The 24,485-nt window shown below is 57.1% G+C and overlaps 2 protein-coding genes across 4 annotated transcripts; one reads left to right on the top strand and one right to left on the bottom strand.

Moving 5' to 3' along the window:
- The first annotated feature begins 519 nt into the window (after window positions 1–519).
- On the top strand, window positions 520–7,485 carry LOC116438896. 3 transcript variants are annotated; one of them, XM_032097916.1, is made up of 16 exons: window positions 520–880; window positions 1,509–2,126; window positions 2,465–2,529; window positions 2,644–2,973; window positions 3,157–3,305; window positions 3,562–3,709; window positions 3,917–4,104; window positions 4,187–4,324; window positions 4,599–4,713; window positions 4,885–5,022; window positions 5,263–5,439; window positions 5,569–5,724; window positions 5,884–5,985; window positions 6,365–6,467; window positions 6,741–6,797; window positions 7,122–7,485. In XM_032097916.1, exons 2-16 carry the CDS (start codon window positions 2,015–2,017, stop codon window positions 7,241–7,243), a joined length of 2,100 nt encoding a protein of 699 aa, XP_031953807.1. In that variant the 5' UTR covers window positions 520–880; window positions 1,509–2,014; the 3' UTR covers window positions 7,244–7,485. The 3 variants fall into 3 exon arrangements, with proteins under 3 accessions (XP_031953807.1, XP_031953806.1, XP_031953808.1); XM_032097915.1 differs by lacking the exon at window positions 520–880 and having other exon boundaries at window positions 1,327–2,126; XM_032097917.1 differs by lacking the exons at window positions 520–880; window positions 6,365–6,467; window positions 6,741–6,797 and having other exon boundaries at window positions 1,327–2,126; window positions 7,122–7,229.
- Window positions 7,486–10,994: 3,509 nt separating this feature from the next.
- LOC116438897 (zinc finger protein 397-like) lies at window positions 10,995–12,038 on the bottom strand. The gene is made up of 2 exons (XM_032097918.1): window positions 12,003–12,038; window positions 10,995–11,818 (listed from the first exon to the last, which is right to left on the bottom strand). The coding sequence occupies exons 1-2, from the start codon at window positions 12,022–12,024 to the stop codon at window positions 11,148–11,150; spliced, it is 693 nt and encodes a 230-aa protein (XP_031953809.1). The 5' UTR covers window positions 12,025–12,038; the 3' UTR covers window positions 10,995–11,147.
- Window positions 12,039–24,485: the final 12,447 nt, after the last annotated feature.

The following is a 24,485-nucleotide window of genomic DNA, read 5'->3' as shown; positions in this document are numbered from 1 at the left end:
CCTTCCACAGTCAGGCGTCCCAAGGCAGCGGCATTGGTGCCATCGTGAGAGAGAGACTCTGATGGACACAAGCCCTGCACTGCAGGTGCCATCCCTCTCCTCCATGCAGGCCCCCTAAAGACACGTACATGAGCTTCCAAACTAAACCCTGGACTTGCTTGGAACAAAGGAAGATGCAGCCGGCACTAAAGAAAAGCAGGGAGTGCTGGCAGACGTTCAGGGGCGGAGGGAAGCGCTTTGCTGTGTGCAGAGGAGATGGCCCGGTTCACAAGCTCAGGCTTTGCTGCCAGAGGATCCTGCTTTGCTCTTGCTGGAGGCCATTCCCTACCAATGCCTGGCCCTCCATTCTTCCTGCATCACATCTGCTGGACCTGTGGCAACAAGTGTGTCCCGAGTCCCTGTGACAGCAGGAAAGGGTGGGACCTGTGTGCTTCCAGCGCCTGTCTTGGCTGCTCCTTCAGGGTGCTGGCACCATCATCAGAGACACAGAACAGCTTCTCCTCCCACAGCTATCCCTACCCTCTGCGCTTCCCCAGGTGGCTCCCTTGATGTTCCCTGGGGAACCTCCCTGTTTGTGGCCGTCCACTGCCCTGCTCAGCAGGGACGCAGTTGTGTTTGGACGTGAGCTGCCACAGCCAGACACGCAGCAACAGGAATGTTGAATATCAGAGGCTGGGCCCATTCTTTCATTTCCAGAATGCAAGAAAGACAGAAAAGCACAAGGAGACGTCACAGTGTCTCTGTAGAATCTCTTTGTCCTGTGAAACTCTGCAGCTGATGCTGTTCTGGTGCTACTGCTAATCCCTTCCATGAAAAAATTCACTCCAGGAAGGAGCAGCATCTCCTGTTGGATACCAAGTGCTGCCCCCAGTCACTCCAGGTGCTCCTGCCAACAGCCCCCTGTAGGAAGGAGCACAGACCCCAATGCACCTTGGCTTTGGCTGCCCTCTGGCAGAGAAGCCCCCGGGGGCACAGGTCTCTGGGGCAGGAGATGGGCACCGGCGCTGCCAGGGCTCGGGGGTGGCAGGTCTGCTTCGGAGGGGACTCTGCCACACCTGCTGATTTCAGCGCTCCCCGGGCCCCAGGGCTCAGAGCAGCATTCGTGCCCTGGCCCACACGTTCCTTGTCTGTGTCACAGCCCCGGCTTTAGGATGGCCACCGGCCGGGACGTGTCCCAAGGAGGCCGTGCCAGCTTCTGTGGAAGACCCCGAGCCCTTCCCGTGGTGGCTGCAGCGGCAGCCGTGGGGGCTCCTGGTGCTGCCCCGAGCCCGCAGAGCAGGGGAGCGTTTGCATATGGCTGGAGCCGATGCTAAAGTTTCTGTTGGGCTCTCTTAGACACTTGGGGCAAGGCATTCCTTCCAACCTGGGCCACTTGGGGTGGGCTGGGGGCGGCCCCAGGGCAGGTGGCAGCGTGTGCAAGGGCCCTTTGTGACACGGTGCAGCATGGTCACCGTGGGGTGGAACGGGACAGGGTGTCCCAGGGCCCTTTGTGACACGTGCTGACATAGGGGCTGGCGGCGACGCGGCCACGCCACAGTGCTCGGAGCACGCGACGGGACAGGACGGGACAGAGCGGTGCCGTGAGGAGCCCCCACACAGCGCACTCGTTCCTCGCTGACCTGGAGCTTTTCCGAGGCGTTATTCCTGCAGGTGACCTCGAGGCCAGACCACAGGACTTGGTGACCTGTGGCCTTCTTGAGGCTTCTCTTTTGCAGGTGCCCTCGAGGGCAGACCATGGGACTTGGTGCTCTGGAGCTTTTCTGAGGCATCTGCCATCCCTGTGGCCGGTGCCCTCAAGGCCAGACCGTTGGCTTTGCTGACCACAATCCTTGACGAGGAGTCTCCTGTCCTTGTGGCAGGAGCCCTCTGAGACCAGGCTGCAGGACTTGCTGTCCTGTAGCCTTCCGGAGGCTTCTCTGCTGCTGGTGCCTTCAAGGCACAAGTGCAGGACTTGTTCACTCAGAGCTTTCCCAAGGAATCTCTCTTGAAGGTGCCCTCGAGGCCAGACTGTGGCATGGTGGGCAGATTCCGTCGCCTGTTCAAAGTGTTCAGGGGGAAAAAGGGCCCTGGAGCTGCCCCAGCACAACAGCCTGAAGAGCTGGAGCAGTTCCAGCCACGGCAGGACGGTGAGTGACAGAGCTGGGCCACAGGGCTGATGGCAGCAGCCAGCTTGGCGCCATCACATCCCATCCCATCCCATCCCATCCCATCCCATCCCATCCCATGCCATGCCATGCCATGCCATGCCATGCCATCCCGTCCCGTCCCATCCCATCCCATTGCATCCCTGGAGAACAGGCCCATGGATAGGATGGAAGAGGGGCCGGGCCAGACCCCCCGCAGCAGCCGTGCTCCATCCCCTGGGCATCCCGGGGCTGTCCCTGCCTGGGGAGCGCAGGGCTGGGCTGCGTTCCCCGGCCTCTCCTGCAGCCCCTCAGCTCTGGCTGCGCTCGCTCTTTGCCAGATGCAGCCCCGGACCGGACACAAGAGCAGGACCGTGCCCGTGGCCGCTTCCGGAGAACAGTGCAGGTACCTGCAGCCATCCCCACCTGGGCTGGGCCTGCTGTCGCTGCTCAGCCGAGCACCGCGCCTGGAGCACCCCTTGGAACAGCCCTCCCTTCCCTGTCCTTTGTTCTCCTGCAGATGTTCCGGAAGTTCATCCCCATTCGGCGTGGAAAGACCAGCACCACAGCAACTGAGGGCACAGCTGAGCCTGACTCTGGGCTGACCGAGCTCCAGGCAGAGCCTGATGTCAGCACAGATATCACTGCACCCTCAGAAGACTCTGACAGTCCAATGAATGATCACACAGTGAAGACTGACAGGGCAGTGACTGAGGACATGGCCATCACAAACACCGACACCGGAGAGACTCAGGGCATCCCAAATACTGACACTACGCCCATTCCCACTGGGATTCATGCTCCTGAACTGGGTTATTTCAAGAACAGTGCTGATTCTTCTCAGCAGCAGGTAAGCAGCCTGGGGCCAGGGCTGGAGACTCCAAGGATCGTGTGCCCCATCAAGCCACGGCTTCTGGGCCCCCTCAGCCTTTGAGACCAGAACAGTGAGTCGAGAAGGGAAGCATTTCTTGGGGGCAGCTGGGGAAGTTGCTCCCTTGGACAGTGCTCCAAGTCTTCCCCATGCCTCCTCCAGGTGCCAGCCATGGTGAGCAACATTCACCAGAGTCTCGGGTCCCATGTCACTGTGGGCGCCAGGCTGGGCTTTAACCTTCTGAGGCTGGCTGAAGAGCACCCCGCTGATGTGGTGCTGACCCTCCTGCGCTGTGCCCCATCGTGCGACAGGTACGGGGCCCAGCTGCCCTGAGAGCTCGGGGCTCACCAGCCCTTAGGGCCCATCGCCCTGTGCCGCCTGTCCAATGGGGTCTGCCAGACAGGCGGAGAGCTGCAGGACCCTCGGGCCCCTCTGTTTCCTGAGCCTGCTGCCATGCTCCCTCCCTGCCCCTCAGGGCACCGGGGCTCTGTCACCTGGGCCCCCACAGCTGCACAGGGCATGGTACTGTGACTGAGACGCCCCTGACTCAGAGCTCCGATCCCACAGAGCTGCCACAATGATGTGGAGACTCCTAGGCTTGTCAGGCAGCACACTGGAGAAGGTGCTGCCAACACTGCTCTGTGTGATGGAGGACTGGCCTCTGCACAGCATGTGCACCTCTGATGGGGACGACACACCTGTCCTCGCCCTGGCTGTGAGTTTCTGGAACTGGCCTTTGTTCACCCCCAAGCTGCCGCTCCAGCAGCTCTCCATCCTCTCCCTGCCTCAAGCACTGGGTGAAACCTGGGCTAGGGGCAGGCTCAGGGGGCACCAGGCCCGGTGCTCCCCCTGCGTCTCCCCTCGGGCCCTGCCACATGGACAGCTCGGCACCGAGCGCTGTCTCGGGCTGCTTCTTTTGCAGGCAACTCTGGGGCTGTGGGTGATTGTCCAGGTGCCTCGGTGCCACGAGGCAGTGAACCTTTACTCCTCCCGCATCTTTGTGGCTCTGCTCTTCCAAGTTGTCATCACCACACAGCAGATGCCAGAGGAAGTTGATCACTTCTGGAGAGCGTGCTGGGAGGAACACCGCCTTCCCACCAACCCCAACAGGTCCCAGTCCTCCTGTCCTTCCCATGCCCTTGTGGCCAGCGCCAGTGCTCCCAGTGTGACCTGGGCTTTGCTCTGCACACAGGTTTGCAGTGCAGGCCATGAAGGCTCTGCTCTGTCGACTGCGCTGTGACAATGAGGTGGTGGCTATGGAGCGCAAGCGTGGCTGGGACACGCTGCTGTGTGCTGACACCCAGCACTATGCAGTGGGTCTGCTGGCCAGGTGAGACCCCCTTCTCCCCACTGCCCCCGGCACTTGTGCCCTGTGCCCGCGGTGCCCCACACAGTCCTTGTGGCCATGGGCCAGAGGGCCTGGTCAATGAGGGATGGCCAAGGACGCTGGAAAAGGCTGGAGAAGGGTGCTCAGGAGCAGCCACCTCCCAGAGCACCCACATCCCCTGCAGGGATGCTGGGGAAAGACCAGACCTCTGTGAGTCAGTCCTGGGAGATGTTTGCCCCCCCAGCTCACAGCCTTGATGCCTTTTTCCCTCTGCCAGAGAGATGCGCCAGGTCTCCCTCCCCATGTGTTCTGGGATTGCACTCCGCCTGCTTGGGCTGCTGAGCAGGGAGGAGCCACGCTGGGATCTGCCCTTCCTGGCATTCCTTGTGGAGGTGAGCCTGACGGCCAGCGCTGCCTCGCTGAGCTGCCTCCCGCCTCTCTGCCCTCTCGTAGCCGCAGCTGCCTGGGACGTGCCCGCGCCCTGCGCTGCTGCCTGGGCCCAGCCCTGGGCGGTTCCGGGCTCCTGCCGGCCGGCTCCCCTGTCACTGCCCTGTGCCTTTCAGGTCCTCGAGTGCCTGGACTTGAGGGAATGCGGTGACAGTGTCCTGGAGATGATGTCCAGGTACCTGCTGAGCGAGTGCAGGCAGAGATGTCGCCTGGCACTCAGAGGCCTCGTGGTGCTCAGCAAGGATCCCGCCATGGTGAGAAGGCGGCAGCGGCCGAAGCTGCGCTGGGGAAAGCAGTCACATGGGCTTGGCTGGGCTTCAGGAGCTGAGGCAGCTGCTCCCAGCTCTCCTGCCTCCCGGCTCAGCTGCCCCAGTGCTTCGGGACAGGCCTTTGGCCTCTGGGCCCTGCGGCAGCAGGGTGGGCTTGCAGGGCCAGGGTGGTGTAGGCAGTGCAGCCGTTCATGGCTTCACAGCACAGCCCTGTGTTCCACACAGGCCAGAAGAATGGGCAGCCTGTCCCAACGGCTTGTGGAGCTGCTGGGCGATGCAGATGGAGAGGTGGTCAGGATGTCCCTCTCTGTGTTCATGAACGCGCTCGAGAACAAAGACATCCTGGTATCCAGCACCACCGCCCCGAAACTGGCTGAGGCGCTCCTGCCACTCTTTGAAAATGTAAGGCTGTGTGCCCCCACCCATAGGCACTGGGTGCTACCTGCAAAACTTCGAGCCTTATGGATTTTCAGGCCTTTTCCTTGGGGAACCTGGAGTAATTGGTCTTAGGGTCTTATCCTTTTCCACCAGGACAACAGCCATGTGCAGCTGTTCTCCATTCACCTCTTCTGCAAGGTGATGGAGTTGGTAGTGGAGGAGGGAAAAAAGCCCCTGGAGAGGATTGTGAGCCAGAGCCTGCTCCTACTCTTCTTGCACTGCCATGAGGAGAACCGCCACGTGGCAGAGGTGAGGTTTTGTGTGATGCTGCTGCATCCCAAGGACGGGGCTCAGCTGCCTCCTGCCCTGGTACCTCCTGGGCTCCAGCATCCTCCTGGCCTTGGAACAGGGACACGAGTCCTGTGCCCTGGGCTGCGGTGCCATCTCTGTGCCTCTGCTGCTCTCCAGGCCTCGATGGAAACTCTTCTTTGTGCGGCCGGGTTCCTGAAGAGGAGGAATCTCAAGCAACTGGTGAAGAAGGAGCAGCTGTTGATGTTCGCCGAGTGCCTGGTAAAGCCTGACTGGAGAAGGCTGAGGCACAGCCTGGAGAAGCCCAGTGTGTGGGGCTGGCAGCTGTGCCCCTGCCCAGTGCTGCACCAGGGGCGCCAGCCTGCGCCCCACACGCTGCTCCCTTCCCCGGGCTCTTCTCCAGGCTCCTGTGGCCCCGAGCCGGGTGCCGATGGAGCCCCGGCCCCGCTGGGCTGTGGCGCGGGGCGGCACCGCGGCTCCCCGGGCAGCAGCCGGCCCTCGGCCCCCTCCAGAGCCCGGCGCCAGCGGCTGCTGGCCGGGCCTCGGGGCCGTGCGGGCAGGGGAGGCCAGGGCTGGGCGCAGAGAGCCCGGCCGAGGGGCTGAGCCCGCGCCAACCCTTCCCTCCTGGCGCTCTCTGCAGCTGGCAGAGGACAGGAGCCGAGCGGCCGAGCGCCTGCACCAGGCGCTGCCGTTCGTGGAGAGCCCGCAGGAGTCCCTGCGAGAGGCGGCCGTCAGGTTCATGGGTGAGCCACGAGCCCGGGGCCCCTCCCCGCCCCGCCGCAGCTCGGCCCCAGCCCCGGCTGCTGCCCCGGCAGCGGGATCCGGGCCCGGGGCCGCGGAGCCCCGCCTGCCCTCGGGGCCGCTGCCGCCCTCTCGCAGCCGTGCCCTCGGGCGTCAGGATGCGGCAAGGGCCCGGGCTGAGCCCTGCCGGGGCAGGAGAGCGTGTGGCCACGGGGCTGGCAGCGCCGCTGCGAGGGAGCTGTGCCGCGGGGCCGTGACCGCCTCTGTGCTCCCAGGGGCTGCCAGGGTGTTCTTGAGGGGGCACAAGGAAGAGCTCCAGCTCCTCAGTGAGGGTGAGTGAGGGCAGCGGGCTGGCAGCGGGCTGGCAGCGGGGGCTGGCGGGGGCGAGCTGCAATGCCTGGCTCGGGAGCTGCAATCCCTGCCCTGGCTGTGGGGGCTTTGCTCCATGTGTGGACTCGGGGTGACGTGGGCAGAGCACAGAGAGGTTTCAGGGACACGGTGGGGAGCTTCACGGCCAGCACCTTCTGGCTGATCTCCTTGGCCCCTGCTGTCTTCTGGCCATGGCAGCAGCTGGGTGAGATGGCCCTGGCAGGAAGGTCTGCTTGGATTCCCGCAGATCCAGGCTCTGACCGTGCCTCTGTTCCTGTCTCTTCCAGCCCTTCAAGCCCTGAGGAGAGATGACAGCCCTTCCCAGACAAACATCGTAGTTCAGAAAATATTCAACAAAAGAGCTGCTGAACTACGTTCATCTGCTGGCTCAGAACCAGAGTCCCTTTAAGACCTCCAGATATCCTGGAAGATGAGACCATCTGGAGACTGGAGTAGAGCAGCTGGACCTCCAGGCACAGCTGATGCTGGTCACAGCTGAGCCTGTGGAAAGCTCCCATAGCTCCTGCCCTCTCCCTCCCTTTTGACAGCTCCATCCCTCCAGCCCTCAGACCCTGCCCATCCCCTTTTTTCCTCCCAGCTCATCCCTTCGCTTCGCCTCCTATTAATAAACAGTTTGGCTTCTTCACTTGACCTGCATCTCTGTGGTGCTGAAGCGGCCCAAAACCTGAGCCCTGGGACACACAGGCCCCTCCTGCTGCTCTCTTCCGTGCTATTACTGCAACCCTGGGGTATATCACCGTGTCCCGCAGCCGTAGGGAGGAAGAGAGAAGATCCAGCAGGCAGGAATTGCGCAGCAAGATTGATTTATTTAATTATTTTACAAACTCTTTTATAAACTTTTTTCTTCATAGTCTAATTGGACAAAGGATCAGCCACCCCTTGGGGTGATTGGCTAAAATCCTAAAGCATCCATTGTCAAAATATTTTCTACTGTACTATAAACAAGACTTTTATAGGGTGCAGGTGGCTTGATTGTTTACATAACTCTGCTACCTCTTCTGTGAGAGAGAAAAGTCTCTCATAGGCTTAGAAAACAGCCAGAAAATCCTTGCTAGCAGCATTTTTGTATCCACACCATGCTGTGTTTTGTGCAGAGACACAGAGGAACGAGGGCAGCTCAGGCTGGAAAGGTCCCTGTCCTGAAGGTCCAGTTCCACAACAGTGTGGAGTCAGAGGTCTTGCTGAGCACCCTGAAGGCCCTGGATTTTAGAACAGCCAACAGGAGGATGCTCCGGAGGCAGCTGTGAGGGATTCCGTGGCAAGCCTCCACGGAGGGCAAAGGAGCTTGGAATGCTGGAAGTTTTCAAGAGCAGCTTCCTGAAAGCCCAGCAGTGCTCCATCCCTGCACGGGATCAGGAAGAGGGCAGAACCAGAGACCATCCGGGCTTACCAGTGGCCTCTGGGTGCGTCTACGAGCAAAGGAAGCAGCAGCACAGTGGCCGAGACTCGGACGCGCGGCCATCCCGGTGTCTGGAGCGCTGTCAGGCAGTGTTGGGATCCTGGGGGCAGTTCTGGTCTCCACAAGTGTGGGATCGCAGCCCCTGCTGATGCCTTGAGAGGCCACCTAAAAACAGACTAGACCAGCATAAGGGAATAAAGGTAGGTATTTATTTGAAAGGCCTTCAAAGGTACACCCAGGGTAGCCAGAGGCTACTGCCAAGAGGGACCCCAAGATGGACAACAGGTCACGAGTTCTTCACACTTTTGTAAGTTTGGTTCCTTTGCATATGTGCCGGTTTGGCCAAATTTAGAAAGATATCCTCTGAGAGAAGGCACAACCACCCCTCCCCTGAACCTGGTTCGGGAAAAAATAAGTTTTCCTCAAAGGAAAGAGAAGGACATAAAAACTATTTATTTAACAAACACACGAGAAAAGGAAAATAATGCTAAATAATAAAATCTTTCAGTGTGGAGAAAAAACCTGAGAAAATGTTAGAGTCCTTCCTTTGGTCTCCTCGGAGCTGGGGCTTGGCCCAGGGCCAGGCCCTCTGTGCTCGGTGGAAAGTCCTCCCGATGTGCTCTGATATTGAAGCAGGCCATCAGAAAAGGAAGAAAATCCAGAATTCCAGGGAAGGAAAAAAAATTCAGCTCTCAGTCTCCCTTTGGAGAAAAAGAAGCTGAAGAACTGGCCAAAAGCTGACCAGGGAAGCAGCAAGCTGGGTGCCTCCTCCCTCCCCTGCTGCAGCTGGGAAAAAGAAAGTCCCTATCTCTGTGTGACCCTGAACAAGCTGCAAACTGCTTTGAAAAAGTTTTGCTCAGTTTTTCCTTCCCTCTCTCAGGCTCAGTTTAGAGGCATAGAAAGGCACAAAGTTAATTTCTGGGCATAGGGCAGTGATACGGGATACACATCACAAAGTCACCCCAAGACATTCCACCCCTTATCCCATATCATTGGCTCAATGCCCAAACTAAGATATTCTAACTCTACACACACACATCAATACATACATATATATATATATATATATATACAGCTATGTACGAACAGTGACAGTGACCCTCAGCAAGCAGTGGTACCCAGGCATTCCACATTACAGATGGTTTTCACCCAACAATCAGATCTCCCTGTGGTACACAACGTGTTGTTCCATCTTTCTGCATTACCCACCATGTGCAACCAGGTCCCTGAGCAAAGACAACCCCATGGATGGGTTGGTCTGTACTCGAGGCAGAATTTATCCTCACAGTCTTTCCTAACAGACCTCTGACATGCACTACTGGGACCTTATCTCCATCTGTCGTATGCAGGGATTCAGATTGGGCTGGACCAGCTCTATTGGTGGAACCTCAGGTGTTAACTAACCAGGTGGCCTTTGCCAGATGCTGCTCCCAATTTTTGAAAGTTCTCCCACCTAGTACCTTCAAGGTGGTTTTCAACAATCCATGGCACCGTTCCACTTTGCCTGCAGCTGGTGCATGGTAAGGGATGTGGTACACCCACTCAATGCCATGTTCTCTAGCCCAGGTGTTAATAAGGCTGTTCTTAAAATGAGTCCCATTGTCAGATTCAATTCTCTCAGGGGTGCCATGCCTCCAAAGGACTTGCTTTTCCAGGCCCAGGATGGTGTTCCGGGCAGTAGCGTGAGGCACAGGGTAGGTCTCCAGCCATCCTGTGGTGGCTTCTACCATTGTGAGCACACAGCGCTTGCCTTGGCGGGTTTGAGGCAGTGTGATGTAATCAATCTGCCAGGCCTCCCCATACTTGTATTTGGACCATCGCCCACCGTACCACAGGGGCTTCACCCGCTTGGCCTGCTTGATCGCAGCGCATGTCTCACAGTCATGGATCACCTGGTGTCTTGGTTTGAAAGACAGGTGTCTGCTAAGGAAGGCAGAAGCCTCCCTTGGAATGGCAGATGTAACCCCTTTCCCGCCGAGTTATTATAATTTTGAAATCAAGGGCTTTTAGGCAAAGATGTGGGAAAATAGGAATAACAGTTCTTTACTCTATATATATATGTATATAACCAGTCAAACAAAACAGCAATAACCATGGCAGTGACAGCAAACACAAACCCAGCCCCAGCCTTCTCGGCTGCCGGGCCCTTTCCCCTCGGGTGCAGTTCCGCTCGCAGCCGGCAGGGGCGCTGGCGGCTCCCGGTGAGCAGGGCAGGTGCGATGGTTCCCCCGCGGCTGCAGGGGGCGCTCCGGAGCGAGCTCGGGGAGCACGCGGCACCGGTGCCCCGGGATCCCGGGAAGGGATGGAACAAAGGCTTCACAAACCCCTGGGCAGCCGATCCCGGACTCTCGGGAACAGCAGGCTGGAACGGCAGGGACGAACGCAAATCCCGGGTGGCAGACGAGATGTATCCAGATGGGAGAACCCCACGGAGGCCCAGGCAGGCAGGGCGAGCAGGGCTACAGCGTAGCGAAAGCTCGAAGCAGCAGCGGGGCAGGGCATCCACAGCCCAGTCTCCAGCAGGGCAGGGAAAGCGGCTTTGGGATCCCGGTGTTGTTTCCAGCAGGAAGAAAGAACGGCCAAAAAGAAAGAAGCAGCAGCTCCTTTCTCTGCAGCTCCTCTCTCCGGACGCTCAGAGCAAACTGACCCCACACCCAGGTGTACACAAAGGAGTAGCCAGGCCTGCCCCACCCCCCTTTTTGTCTTTCTTAAGTACAGCTATTTGTCCCCTAGCAACATGAATATGGGAGAAAATTCCTTTAACAGGAAAAAACTAAAACTGGACTAAAACCCCAACACCAGGGCTCTTCCCAACGTGGGTCCTCTGATGGGAGATGGAGTTGGAGCAGACGACAAAGCTCTTCCTGCAGTCAGGACACTCTCAGGGCTTCCCTTAGCGGTGCCTCTGTTGGTGTTGGGTCAAGTGAGAGCTCCTGGAGAAGCTCTTGCCACACTGGGGACACTTGTAGGGCCTCTCCCCGGTGTGGATGCGCCGGTGGGTGACGAGGTGGGAGTTGTACCTGAAGCCCTTCCTGCAGTCAGGGCAGCGGAAGGGCCTCTCATCCATGTGAATCCGCTGGTGCCGGAGGAGATGGGAGCTGGTGTGAAACCTCTTCCCACACTGGGGACACTCGTAGGGCCTCTCCCCGGTGTGGATCCTCTGGTGGATACGTAGGTTGGAGATTGTGACAAAGCTCTTCCCACATTCCCCACACTCGTAGGGCCTCTTCCCAGTGTGGAATCTCTGGTGCTGGATCAGGGTGCATCTCTGCCTGAAGCTCTTCCCACATTCCCCACACTTGTGGGGCTTCTCCCCATCGTGAAGCTGCTCATGAACCACCAGCTCTGACCTCTGGCTGCATCTCCGGACGCCTTCCCGGCACAGGGTGGGTCTTCCCTCCTCAGAGCCCCCTGGGCTGCGTTTGCAGCCCCTCCTCCTGTGGGATCTCCGGGGCTTTTCCTCCCCGTTGGATTCCTGCGCCGTGGAGCCGCTCAAAACGGCCTCTTCCACCAGGTTCTGCCATGGGGATTTGTCCTCCCTGGGCTCCGTGCTCAGCTCCTTGTCTGGGGAGGAAGGACAAGGAGAGGACGGGATTTGCCTCCGTGCCACAGGGAAGGCCAAGGAGATCCCCCCAGTCCGTCCCCGGCAGGACGGCGTCGGCAGCGGGGTTGTCCTGCAGCCGGGGGCGATGCTGGGCTGGGAGATGGAGCAGGAGAGAGGGGAAAGGGCCACTGACTTCCTCCTCACCTGCCTGGGGCTCCCGGGGCATCTTCCTCTTCCTCACAGCCTCCTCCTCCATCTGGCCCAGGGTTGGGAATGGGAAATCTTGGTCTGGGGAGAAACAAGGGATGAGCACATTGAGTTTACAGGTCCCTCTGCCAAGTCCATCTCTAGAAGTCACTGGGCACTGTGTGTCCATAAAAATCTGCTCTGAAAAAGCCTCTCAGGAGTTCCCTGTCTCTGGTCTCTCCCCTTTGGTGTTTGGGGGTTCCCCCCTGTCCTGGCTACTGGAGGTCCCTCTTTTATTGGGAGTCCTCCTCTCTACTTGGTCTCCACCCTCCCCAGGCTGCTGGGAGTCCAGGAATCCAAAAGCTCCCCCCTTTGGTCTCCCCACTTAGGGATGCTGGGGGTTATGGGATCCCCAGGTCCCTTCTCCCCTTATTCTCTGCTTCGGGGTGCAGGGGGTCCAAGGAGTCCCCCCTCCCCCTCTCCAGGCTGTTGAGGGTCCCGCGAATGGCGGCGCTCCCCCCTCTCTGGGCTCCCCACTTTGGGGCCCTGGGGGTCACAGGGGTTCGCTCCTCCAGACTGCCGGGGCTCCCCTGCTCCCGGTACTGCCCCTCTCTGCTCGTCCCACTCTGGGGCTCCCGAGGTTCCCCCTCCGGCTCTCCCAAGGGGTCCCGCAGCCCCCTGGCTCCGGGCTGGAGGTGGCCGTGCCTGACCCGGGCAGACCCAACCCCCACCACGGGGCGGACCCCACATCCCCCTGCCCGCTGCCAGGGCTCTGCTGGCACCGCCACCGGGACCCCCAGAAACACCTCCTGGGGACCCCCAATGTCCTCACAAGGGGCATTTTCTGCTCAGCTTTGGAGTTCTTCATTCTCCAAACATCCCCCCAAAAAAACCCAACCCAGGGAACCCCCCCGGGATATCTGGGCCGAGCTCCCCCTCCCCGGGCACCTGCGGGATGGGGGCGATGTTCCCACGGGTGGGGGCTGTGAATTCAGGGAGCGCTCGACCTCATGTGGGGAGTGACTGGGTCTGAACTGGGGGCAACTGGGTTCAGCTGGAACCACACTGGAAGATAATGGGAGCAGCTGTGCCCATGCTGGGGTCATACTGGGATCCTACTGGAACTGACTGGGATGATACTGGGAGTATCTGAGAGGGACTGTGATCATACTGGAATCAGACTGCGAGGGACTGGAAAGGTACTGGACATGACTGGAACCGTACTGGAGGTGACTGGGAACAACAGAGACCATGTTGGGAGCAAATGGGATTGATCGTATTTGGAGTAACTTGGAGTGACTGGATTCATACTGGGAGCAACTGGGCCCACACTGGGAGTGACAGGGAGTCACTCTGGGGGCAACTGGAATAATACTGGGAGTACCTGGGAGTGACTGGGGTCATACTGGGGGTGACTGGAATCATACTGGGATTGACTGGGAGTGGCTGTGAGCAACTGGAATCGTGCTGAAAGCAACTGGGAAGAAGTGGGAAGGACTGGGAGCATGCTGGGGGTGACTGGGAATGGCTGTGAGCAACTGGAATCATGCTGAAAGCAGCTGGGAAGAAGTGGGAGTGACTGATAGCATGCTGGGGGTGACTGGGATATACTGGGAGAGACAGGGAGTCACGGGGATCATACTGGAGGCTACTGGGCTCATGCTGGCATTGACAGGGAGCAACTGGGATCACCCTGGGGGCCACTGGCATCATACCGGGAGTGACTGGGATCATCCTGGGATTATCGTGGGTGTCAGTGGGGGTTACTGGGAGCGACCAGGCCCATGCTGAGAGCCAACTGGGGATGCACTGGGAGGAACTGGGAATGATAGGATGCATGCTGGTGACAACTGGGATGTACTGGCCGTGACTGGGATAAATCTGGGGGCAACTGATCCATGCTGAGTTAACTGGGAGTGCCTGGGAATGACCACAAGAATATTCAGGGCAACTGGGATATACTGGGAGTGTCTGAGACCATGTGGGTGGTGACTGGGACCACACTGGGAGTGACTGGGAATGTGCTGGGGGGAACTGGGGGCAAACGTGAGTGACTGGGGCCCTGCTGGGTGAGACTGGCATCATACTGGGAGTGACTGGGACTATGCTGGGGCAACTGGGAGAACTGGGAACACACTGGGCAAAAGTGGAAAGAACTGGGAGCAACTGAGACTGTGCTGGGGGCAAATTGCATCCTAATGGGGAGTGACTGGGAGTGACTGGGTTCATACTGGGAGCAATAGGGATTCTGCAGGGAGTGAGGGGAAGTGACCAGGATCATACTGGGCCTGACTGGGCTCATACTGGGACTGATGAGGAAACTGGAACCACTCGGGGAGGGAACTGCGCTCATACTGGGAGCAGCCCTTTCCCGGCCCGGGACCCCCGAGCCCCTTTCCCAGCCCCGGGACCCCCGAGCCCCTTTCCCGGCCCCGGGACCCCCGAGCCCCTTTCCAGCCCCGGCACCCCCGAGCCCCTTTCCCGGCCCGAGACCCCCGAGCCCCTTTCCAGCCCCGGGACCCCCGAGCCCCTTTCCCAGCCCCGGGACCCCTGAGCCCCTTTCCCGGCCCCGGGACCCTCGAGCCCCTTTCCCGGCCCCGGGACCCCCGAGCCCCTTTCCCGGCCCGGGACCCCCGAGCCCCTTTCCCGGCCCGGGACCCCCGAGCCCCTTTCCCAGCCCCGGGACCCCCGAGCCCCTTTCCCGGCCCCGGCACCCCCGAGCCCCTTTCCCGGCCGTGCCGCCCCTGCAGCCCCCAGACCCCCCCGCCGGGCTCCCGCCAATCCCAGGGGTCCCCCTTCTCGGGCTCCCCGCTTTGGGCTTCTGGGGCTCTCCTCTCTCTGGGGTCCCGCTTAGGGAAGCCGCGCCTCTCCCGGGGCTCCCCAAAACCGGGGTCCCCCCGCCCCCGCCGGCCCCGCGCCGTCCCCACGGGGCCCCGGCACAGCTCGGAGGGCCCGGCCCGGGAAGCCCAACCCCCACCGCGGGGGGACCCGCATCCCCCCGCCCCCGCCGGGGCTCTGCCGCCACCGCCACCCCCAAAAACACCTCCCGGGACCCCCCGAGATCCGCCCCAGGGGCATCTGCGGCTCGCCTTTGCAGTCCCGCAAGCTCCAAACATCGCGCCGCCCGCCCCGACAGACAGCATCAAACAGCGAGCCCCAAATCGATTCCCTGCGAGCTCCAAATATCCCTCCCCCCTCCAAAAACACCGCCCGGCATGTTTGGGCCGAGCTCCCCCTCTCCGGGCACCTGCGGGATGCGGGGCGGGCGATGCTCCCGGCCCGAGCGGCTGCGGATGCAGAGAGCGCTGCCCGCACCTGGAGCCTCCTCCGCCTGCTCCGGCTCCTCCTTCTTCCCGCCGTGCCTCCTCTTCCTCCTCCTCTGTCCCGCCTCCTCCTCCTGCTGCCCTTGCTCCGTGCCTGCGGCCGCGGCCCGGGAGCTCTCGGGGCAGCGGGGCCGGGCCGGGCCACGATGGGAAAGGGCTGGGTCACCCCAGAGCGAGCTGGGGCAGCGGAGCTTTGGGGCAACAACGGCAAAGGGGTGCGAGAGGGGGGATCCGGGCAGGTGGGACAGCGGCAAAGGGCTTCCAGTGGGGTCCCCCAGTTAAGCCCAGCACCCCAAACCCCGTGCCAGCCCTCCCCGTTCCCTCCCCAGCCCCGGCTGAGTGCGGGGCTCAGCCCAGGACCCGTCGCCGTTCGGGGCTCCCCCGAGTGCAGCAAACGGGAGAGTGCCCCCCGGGTGAATTTTTGGGGTTCGCTCTACCATCGGCGCTTTAAGATGCCCCGGTAAAGTCGGTGCCCGCTGTAAGTCCCGTTAAAAGGGCAACACCACTCCCGTTGATTCCGGCAGCGGAGCCCCGGCTGGGTTTGGGGGTCCCGGCAGGGTTTGGGGGTCCCGGCAGGGTTTGGGGTCCCGGGAGGGTTTGGGGGTACCTGGGTGGTGCCGATGATGGCGATGGGGACCCCGTGCTGGGTGTGAACATTCGCGAGGGGCTCCTGGGGGGCTTTTGTGGGTCCCGGGGGTTTTTGGGGCCCCGGTGGTTTTGGGGGGTTCCCGAGGGGGGTTTTCAGGGGTCCCAAAGTGGGGGTTTGGGTGAACCCGGGGGGAATAATTTGAGGTCCCAAGTCTGTTTTGGGGTCCCTGCCAGTGATGGAGATGGGGACCCCGTGCCAGGTATAAACCTTCTCAAGGGGGTGCGGGGGGTGTTGGGAGGTCCCGTGGCAATTTTGGTGTCCTGAGAGGGTTTTGGGGGGTCTGTATGGGGCTTTGCGGTCCTGGGGAGTTTCTGGAGGGTCCCGGGGATATTTTCGGGGTCCCAGGAGAGGTTGGGGTTCCCCGGGGGGGGGGGTGTTGGGGATTCCCGGGAGGTTTTGGGGTACCTGGGCGATGCCGGTGACAGAGCTGGGGACCCCGTGCCGGGTATGAACCTTCTCGCTGCGCACGGGCAGCGTCAGCGTGTTCAGGGAGATCCTGGGGGGCCCGGGGGGTTCACCCCAAATCCGGGGGACCCCAAATGCTGAGGGACCCCTGAACTCCCCTCACTGCTGGATCTGCTGCAGGCAGGGGGGCACCAGCACTCGGCCCCCACCCCCCACTCTGACGGGGGGGCTGCAGAAGAAATCTGGGGGGCACAGACGGGTGAATGGGAACACCTGGGACCATGGTGGGATCATAGTGGGATCATCCTGGGAGTGACTGGGATCATACTGAGTGTAACTGAAAGTGACTGGGATCATACTGGGGGTGACTGGGAGCCCCAGGGCCCATGCTGGGAGTGACGTGGGCCCCACCCCGGGTGGAACTGGGGCAACTGGCCCAGCCGGGGCTCAGGGTTGTTCTCCCCCAGGGCTGCTGCCACCCCCGGCCCCAGAGAGCCGAGGGACAGGGGAGAGCCGAGGGACAGGGGACAGCCAGGGAACACGGCCTGGCCCAGGGACACTGTGCTCCAGCACTCTGGGCTGTTGTGGCCGGGGCGTTGCCCTTGGGCTCCCAGGACAGGCAGAGGGGGCAGAATCCCCTCCAGGAGCTGTTGTTGGCTCGAAGCTTTGGTGTTGGACATTCCCGCGGAGCCACCTGCAGTGGCCGGAGCCCGGGCGGTGCCCGGTGCCACCAAAGCCGCTCCGTCAGTGCCCTCCTGCCCCGGGCAGGGCAGAGAACACCGAAGGAAAGGCCCGAGCTCGGCTCGGGGCAGGGAGAGGGCACTCCCCTGGCCCTGCCACGGGCACCATAGACCCGGCCTGGGGAAAGGATTGGGATTTATGTCCCAGCGAGTCGCAGCAGGGATCGCTTCTCATTTCACTGCTGTCATTTGATTGGCCTTGAATTCCAATCATTTCCCCATGGAATTCCCATGGCAATGGGCTGGGGGGAGATCCATCCATGGAATTCTCACCTGACTGGGATGAGAGTGAGATCCACCCATGGAAATTCTATGGGAATTCCTGCATTCCCAAGTGCCCCATTCCTGAATCCCCAAGTCAATAAATCAGCTCTTCCCAATGAATTTCTGATTTCGATCAGAGTCCCGATAGATGTCCCTGCCCCTGCGTTCACCCAGGTGCCTACAGGGATCCAGGAGAATGTGGAGAGCACCAACCAGGGGTCTTCCCAAACTGGATAACCGTAATGTGGGTCACCAGGGTGTCACGATCCGCTAATGCAAGCGGGGGTCGTGATGGTTCGTTTATTGATCTCAGAGTGTAAAAGGACACAAGAGATTTCAGTTTTAATCAAAACAGTGCACCTTTATTAAGTGCCCACAACACAGTAATGCAATAGAAGAGAGTAAGAGAGAGAGAGAGAGAGAGAAAAACAAAGTAGAGAGGGGGAAAAAGAGGGGGCAATAGCTACCAACGGATGAGACGAAGTCCTCGTGGTCTTCCGCCAATAGATTCGTCTTCTTTCCGTGGGGAGATCTCCGACTTGGTTATTTGAGAAGGTCCCTTTATAGTCCTTTTCAGAAGCGAGGGGCAACTGGCCAAGAGGTTGGGAAGTCTACAGCCATTGTTATGGGGTCCGTTGCTTTGGGAAGCAGGTACAGGACAGACGTACAAGACAGGTGTACCGGAGAGGTGTACAGGACAGGTCATTCCTTTCCGCTTCGGCGCAGTCCTTCCCGCCTGGGCAGCAAGAACGGCGCAGTCCATTGTGACCTGCACTAATTTTCCTCAGGAATGCGTACCAGTTCCCAGTGGGCACACCCGTAGGCCACACTTGGCAGACAATCCCACCTCAGCCAGGCCAGGACTGCTGTGTTCAGTCTCTGTCTTCGGCGATGATCGTGAGGCAGATGAGGGATTTTCGGACCGTCTCTATCACCACCCCGTGACTCACGATTGTCGTCAAGCGAGCTCCATCAGCACAATTTTGTAGTGTCGTTGTGAAGTCTTCAGGACTCGTCAATGTTGGTAGCATATCCCGGAAAAGGGTAGAGAACATAAGAAAGGAAGGAAAAGAAAAGAAAAAAGAAAAAAGAAAAAAGAAAAAAGAAAAAAGAAAAGAAAGGAAAAGAAAAGAAAAGAAAAAAGAAAAGAAAAGAAAGGAAAAGAAAAGAAAAGAAAAGAAAAGAAAAGAAAAGAAAAGAAAAGAAAAGAAAAGAAAAGAAAAGAAAAGAAAAAAGAAAAGAAAAGAGAAAAGAAAAGAAAAGAAAAGAAAAAAGAAAAGAAAAGAGAAAAGTAAAGAAAAGAAAAGAGAAAAAAAAGAAAGAGAAGGAAACAAAAGAAAGAATAAATAACTTTTTAATCAGAATACACATGTAATTTTTTAATCAAAATACCTCTAATTGCTTATCACATCTTTTTTTAATACTCGTATAGTTCGTCTTGTGTCAACAACCTTGGGGATGTCCACAGTGGATGGGACGTGGACATCTATTATAGATGTCAATTGTGTTAACCGTTTCATCATTCTCCAATTCATGATGTATAAGACTCCTGATAAAGCAAAACCAATCAAAACCAAAATCAAGAGAACAATGATGGGATGGCACAATTTTTTCAGGACACCTGTAGCAGTGGGTGACCACCCAAAAAGAGTATCCCACCACCTGTGTTCAGCATCTTTCTTTACCCTTTCTAGAACACGATGTATTTCTTTCACATTGTGATGAACAGTTACCAAGGTTTTCTGTCCATTTTTCTTGATCTTTTCCAAAATTTCAATTAAATCTTGGTGAAGCAACAATTGCTTTACCAAAGTAAGGTTCATTCCAATGGGGATAGGCAATAATTGGTGGATCAGTGTGTAATTGGACTGTAAAAGCTGATAAGAAGTAACTGGGGCTAAATATGAAAAATCACATCCTATGATTTTAGCAAAGTTACAAACACAAAAATTTGAATGATTTTTAGTATCCATTACTAAATTTTCTACAAATATTTTATCACAAGCAGTTCTTAAGCATGCACATCCATTACCTATATAGACAAGCACTGTTTCAGGAATCTCGTTAGGCTGAATTTCAAAATGACAGATATTTTTTTCTGTATCTAAACAAATGTCTTGAGCTCTAATTGCATTACTTTCACAGATGAACCTTTGTTGTTCTCGGACAATACAAGTTTCTAAATTAACAGTTTGCCACTTCTCACCAATTTGACGGGCCCATTCTCTATGCTCGAAAGGATAGAGAACGGCTCCATCATGGTTCAGCCCTAATGCAATGACAGGGAATATCAAATGCACTGAAGCATTACGTATGGTTAGTACAAAGGCTGTGGCTGTGTTTGTGAGGGGATCGTAGGTAAAATTTACTAAGTTCCACCAGGATTGGAATTCTCTTTCAAAATCAGCGGCACTGTCCCAGATTATTTTCCGAATTTCAGTAGGAAAAGTGCCTTCTTCGCCTTCTCTTATAATTGAGGCAGCAACTGACTGCATCCATAATTGAGCCTGGATGCAGCTGAGAGCCAAAGAAATGTTGTTTTGTGTAGCATCGAGTGCGTCAATTATCAATTTGTGGTCATTCACATTTACCTTTTCCCAATTTGGTAATATGGTTGATAACAATGTGCTAGTTTGAAAACAAACCAGTGGGAGGCACCAAGTCAGAATAACAATTTAATGGAAATTAAAGAAAAGGAGAAAAAAAAAGGTAAAAGAAAACACTATCAAACTGACAGAGTCAAGGTACAACCTGACACCCTGTTAGGCAGGGTGGTGGTGGCAGTCTGGTAGAATGGTGGCTGCAGTCCTCCCGAAGTGGTGATCCTGTAGAAACAAAGGGTCTGCTCCTCCTCAGAAGGTCCAGTGGTGGCTGTGTAGCTCCTGTCCTCTGGAAATCCAGTGGAAAGGCATTGTCTCTGGTGGTCAGAGTCCCAGATTATATCCACGATGGGATGCTTGGTTCCTCCCTCTGGGTGGAGCATCTCACAATGGGGTAATGAGTCATGAGGCCAAGTGTTGATTAGGCTCATTAACATAAGATAATCCGGAGGGAGTTATCTCTGAGTCAGGCGGCAGGACAATGATGGGCAATTTACAGCAAGATAGTCTGGGGGGAGGAGGCAAGGAAACACTGCCCCACCTGGTTTCAACTGCTCCTGAGGATGGTAATAGAATACACTGCAACCCAGGACATTATCCACCCCTTATTCTATTACCATCTACATTATCCCAAATCAATACCTTCTTAAACTCTAAAACACACATACATATATATATATATATATATACACAGTGAAACCTACACACTGTTCTCACCTAAGATTAGGTCTCCTTGTGGTACACAACGGGTTTCCCCATCTTTCTGCATTACCCACCAAGTGCAACCAGGTCCTTGAGCAAAGACAATCCCACGGATGGGTTTGTCTTTGCCTGAGGTGGGATTAATCCAAACAGTCTTTCCTAAAATACCTCTCAGGTGTACCACAGGGACTCTATCTCCATCCACTGTGTGCAAGGGTTCAGACTTGGCAGGACCAGCTCGATTGATGGACCCTCGGGTATTGACCATCCAGGTGGCCTTTGCTAAGTTCACTTCCCAATTTTTGAAGGTCCCCCCACCAAGTGCCTTTAGGGTAGTTTTAAGTAGTCCATTGCAGCGTTCAACTTTTCCAGCAGCTGGTGCATGATAAGGAATATGATATATCCATTCAATACCGTGTTCTCTGGCCCAGGTGTTGATGAGGCTGTTCTTGAAATGAGTCCCGTTGTCTGACTCGATCCTATCAGGGGTGCCATGTCTCCACAGGACTTGCTTTTCCAGGCCCAGGATGGTGTTCCGGGCTGTAGCATGAGGCACAGGGTAGGTCTCCAGCCATCCAGTGGTTGCTTCAACCATGGTCAACACGTAGGGCTTGCCTTGGCGGGTTTGGGGAAGGGTGATGTAGTCAACTTGCCAGGCTTCACCATACCTGTACTTTGACCATCGTCCACCATACCACAGAGGCTTCACCCGCTTGGCCTGTTTGATTGCAGCACAGGTCTCACAACTGTGGATGACCTGTGAGATGCTGTCCATGGAAAGGTCCACCCCTCGGTCACGGGCCCATCGGTATGTTGCATCTCTCCCCTGATGACCAGAGGCATCATGGGCCCAACGAGCTAGGAATAATTCTCCCTTGTGCTGCCAGTCCAGATCCACCTGTGATACTTTCACCTTGGCAGCTCGGTCCACCTGCTCGTTGTTGCAATGTTCTTCATTAGCCCGACTCTTGGGCACGTGCGCATCCACGTGTCGAACCTTCACGGTCAGCTTCTCTACTCGGGCGGCGATGTCCTGCCAAATCTCAGCGGCCCAGATGGGCTTCCCTCTGCGCTGCCAGTTGGCCTTTCTCCAGCGATCCAGCCATCCCCACAGAGCATTAGCTACCATCCATGAGTCGGTGTAGAGATAGAGCCTCGGCCACTTCTCTCGTTCAGCAATATCCAAAGCCAGCTGGACGGCTTTAAGCTCTGCAACCTGACTCGATCCACCTTGTCCCTCGGTAGCTTGTGCAACTCGTCGTGTGGGGCTCCATACTGCAGCTTTCCACTTCCAGTTAGCGCCTACAATTCGGCAGGAACCATCAGTGAAGAGGGCATAACGTCTTTCAGTCTCTGGTAGCTCATTATACGGTGGGGCTTCCTCAGCACGAGTCACTTGCTCTTCCTCTTCTTCAGAAGATAATCCAAAAGTCTCACCTTCAGGCCAGTTTGTTATAATTTCTAGAATCCCAGGGCGATTCGGGTTTCCAATACGGGCACGCTGTGTGATGAGGGCGATCCACTTGCTCCATGTGGTGTCGGTGGCATGATGCGTGGAAGGAACCTTTCCCTTGAACATCCAACCCAGCACCGGTAGTCGGGGTGCCAGAAGCAACTGTGCTTCAGTGCCGATTACCTCTGAGGCAGCCTGGACTCCTTCATAAGCTGCCAAGATTTCCTTCTCTGTGGGAGTGTAGTTGGCTTCAGACCCTCTGTAGCTTCGGCTCCAGAATCCCAGTGGTCGGCCACGAGTCTCACCAGGCACCTTCTGCCAGAGGCTCCAGGACAGACCATTGTTCCCGGCTGCAGAGTAGAGCACGTTCTTCACCTCTGGTCCTGTCCTGACTGGGCCAAGGGCTACCGCATGAGCGATTTCCTGTTTGATCTGGGCGAAGGCTTGCTGCTGTTCAGGGCCCCAGTGGAAATCATTCTTCTTGCGGATAACCAGGTAGAGAGGGCTCACGATCTGGCTGTACTCGGGAATGTGCATCCTCCAGAAACCTATGGCGCCTAGGAAGGCTTGTGTTTCCTTCTTGCTGGTCGGTGGAGACATCGTAGTGATCTTATTGATGACCTCGGTGGGAATCTGACGTCGTCCATCTTGCCACTTTACTCCCAGGAACTGGATCTCTTGGGCAGGTCCCTTGACTTTGCTCCTTTTGATGGCAAAGCCAGCTTCCAGGAGAATCTGGATGATTTTCTCTCCTTTCTCAAACACTTCCTTTGCTGTGTTTCCCGACACGATGATGTCATCGATGTATTGCAGATGTTCTGGAGCCTCACCCTTTTCCAATGCAGTCTGGATCAGTCCGTGGCAAATGGTGGGACTGTGCTTCCACCCCTGGGGCAGTCGGTTCCAGGTGTATTGCACACCCTTCCAGGTAAAAGCAAACTGGGGCCTGCATTCTGCTGCCAAAGGAATGGAGAAGAAGGCATTGGCAATGTCAATAGTGGCGTACCACTTCGCTGCTTTGGACTCCAGCTCGTACTGAAGTTCCAACATGTCTGGCACAGCGGCGCTCAGTGGTGGCGTGACCTCATTCAGGCCACGGTAGTCCACCGTCAGCCTCCATTCTCCACTGGACTTACGCACTGGCCATATAGGGCTGTTGAAAGGTGAATGGGCCTTGCTGACCACCCCTTGGCTCTCCAGTTTGCGAATCATCTCATGGATGGGAACCATAGAGTCTCTGTCGGTGCGGTATTGCCGACGGTGCACTGTTGCTGTGGCGATTGGCACCTGTTGTTCTGCAACTCTTAGCAGTCCCACGGCAGAGGGGTCATCAGAGAGGCCAGGCAATGTACTCAGTTGTCTGATATCTTCTGTCTCCACAGCAGCTATCCCAAAAGCCCAACGATGTCCTTTTGGGTCCTTGAAATATCCATTTCTGAGATAGTCTATGCCGAGAATGCACGGGGCCTCCGGGCCAGTCACGATGGGGTGTTTCTGCCACTCGTTCCCAGTTAAACTCACTTCAGCTTCCAGTACAGTCAGCTGCTGGGATCCTCCTGTCACCCCAGAAATAGAAATGGGTTCTGCTCCCACATACCTTGATGGCATCAGAGTACATTGAGCGCTGGTGTCAACTAAAGCCGTGTATTTTTGTGGGTCAGATGTGCCAGGCCATCGGACCCACACAGTCCAAAAGACCCGATTCTCCCTTTCCCCTACCTGGCTAGAGGCAGGGCCCCTCTATTCCTGGTCATGTTGCATGTTGCTCCCTTCCGGTGAATACGTTCCTGAGGTCCCTTCAAGAGGATCGGTCATAGTATCATTCCGGTACCGTCTGGAGTTCTGTGTGCGGGAGACTGGAGCAATGTTGACTCTAGATGCGCTTCTTGTGGTAGTTGTCCCTCTTTTTAGTTCACGTACCCGAGCTGCTAAGGAGGAGGTGGGTTTTCCATCCCACTTACTCATGTCTTCTCCATGTTCCCGAAGGAAAAACCAGAGATTACCTCGTGGGGTGTATCCTCTCTCCCTGGTTGGGGGTCGCCGGCTCCTAATGGCAGAGACTCTTGTTGGTTCTGGTGGGATGTGGTAAATCTCTTCCTTAAGTTCCTTTTTCAGTTTCTGATGGCCTTCTTCAATCAAGCTCCGGACTTGCTCAGCCAAAAGACTTGTTTCCACGGATGAGACATGGGTGCGAAACGGGGCTGTGACGGTGTCCTCGTAAATCCTCAGTTTGTTCACCAAGACGCCCACCCTGTCCTCGCCTTCCCTCCATTGCAGTGTTGCCAGGTAACGGGAGTATATCTCTGGTCCAAGGCGTGCGAACCTCAGCCACATCTGTGACGTGCACTGGACACCATCTGGGCTC

The sequence above is a fragment of the Corvus moneduloides genome, unplaced genomic scaffold, assembly GCF_009650955.1.
Source record: "Corvus moneduloides isolate bCorMon1 unplaced genomic scaffold, bCorMon1.pri scaffold_148_arrow_ctg1, whole genome shotgun sequence".
Taxonomy (NCBI): domain Eukaryota; kingdom Metazoa; phylum Chordata; class Aves; order Passeriformes; family Corvidae; genus Corvus; species Corvus moneduloides.
This window is presented reverse-complemented; position numbering and strand designations above follow the sequence as displayed.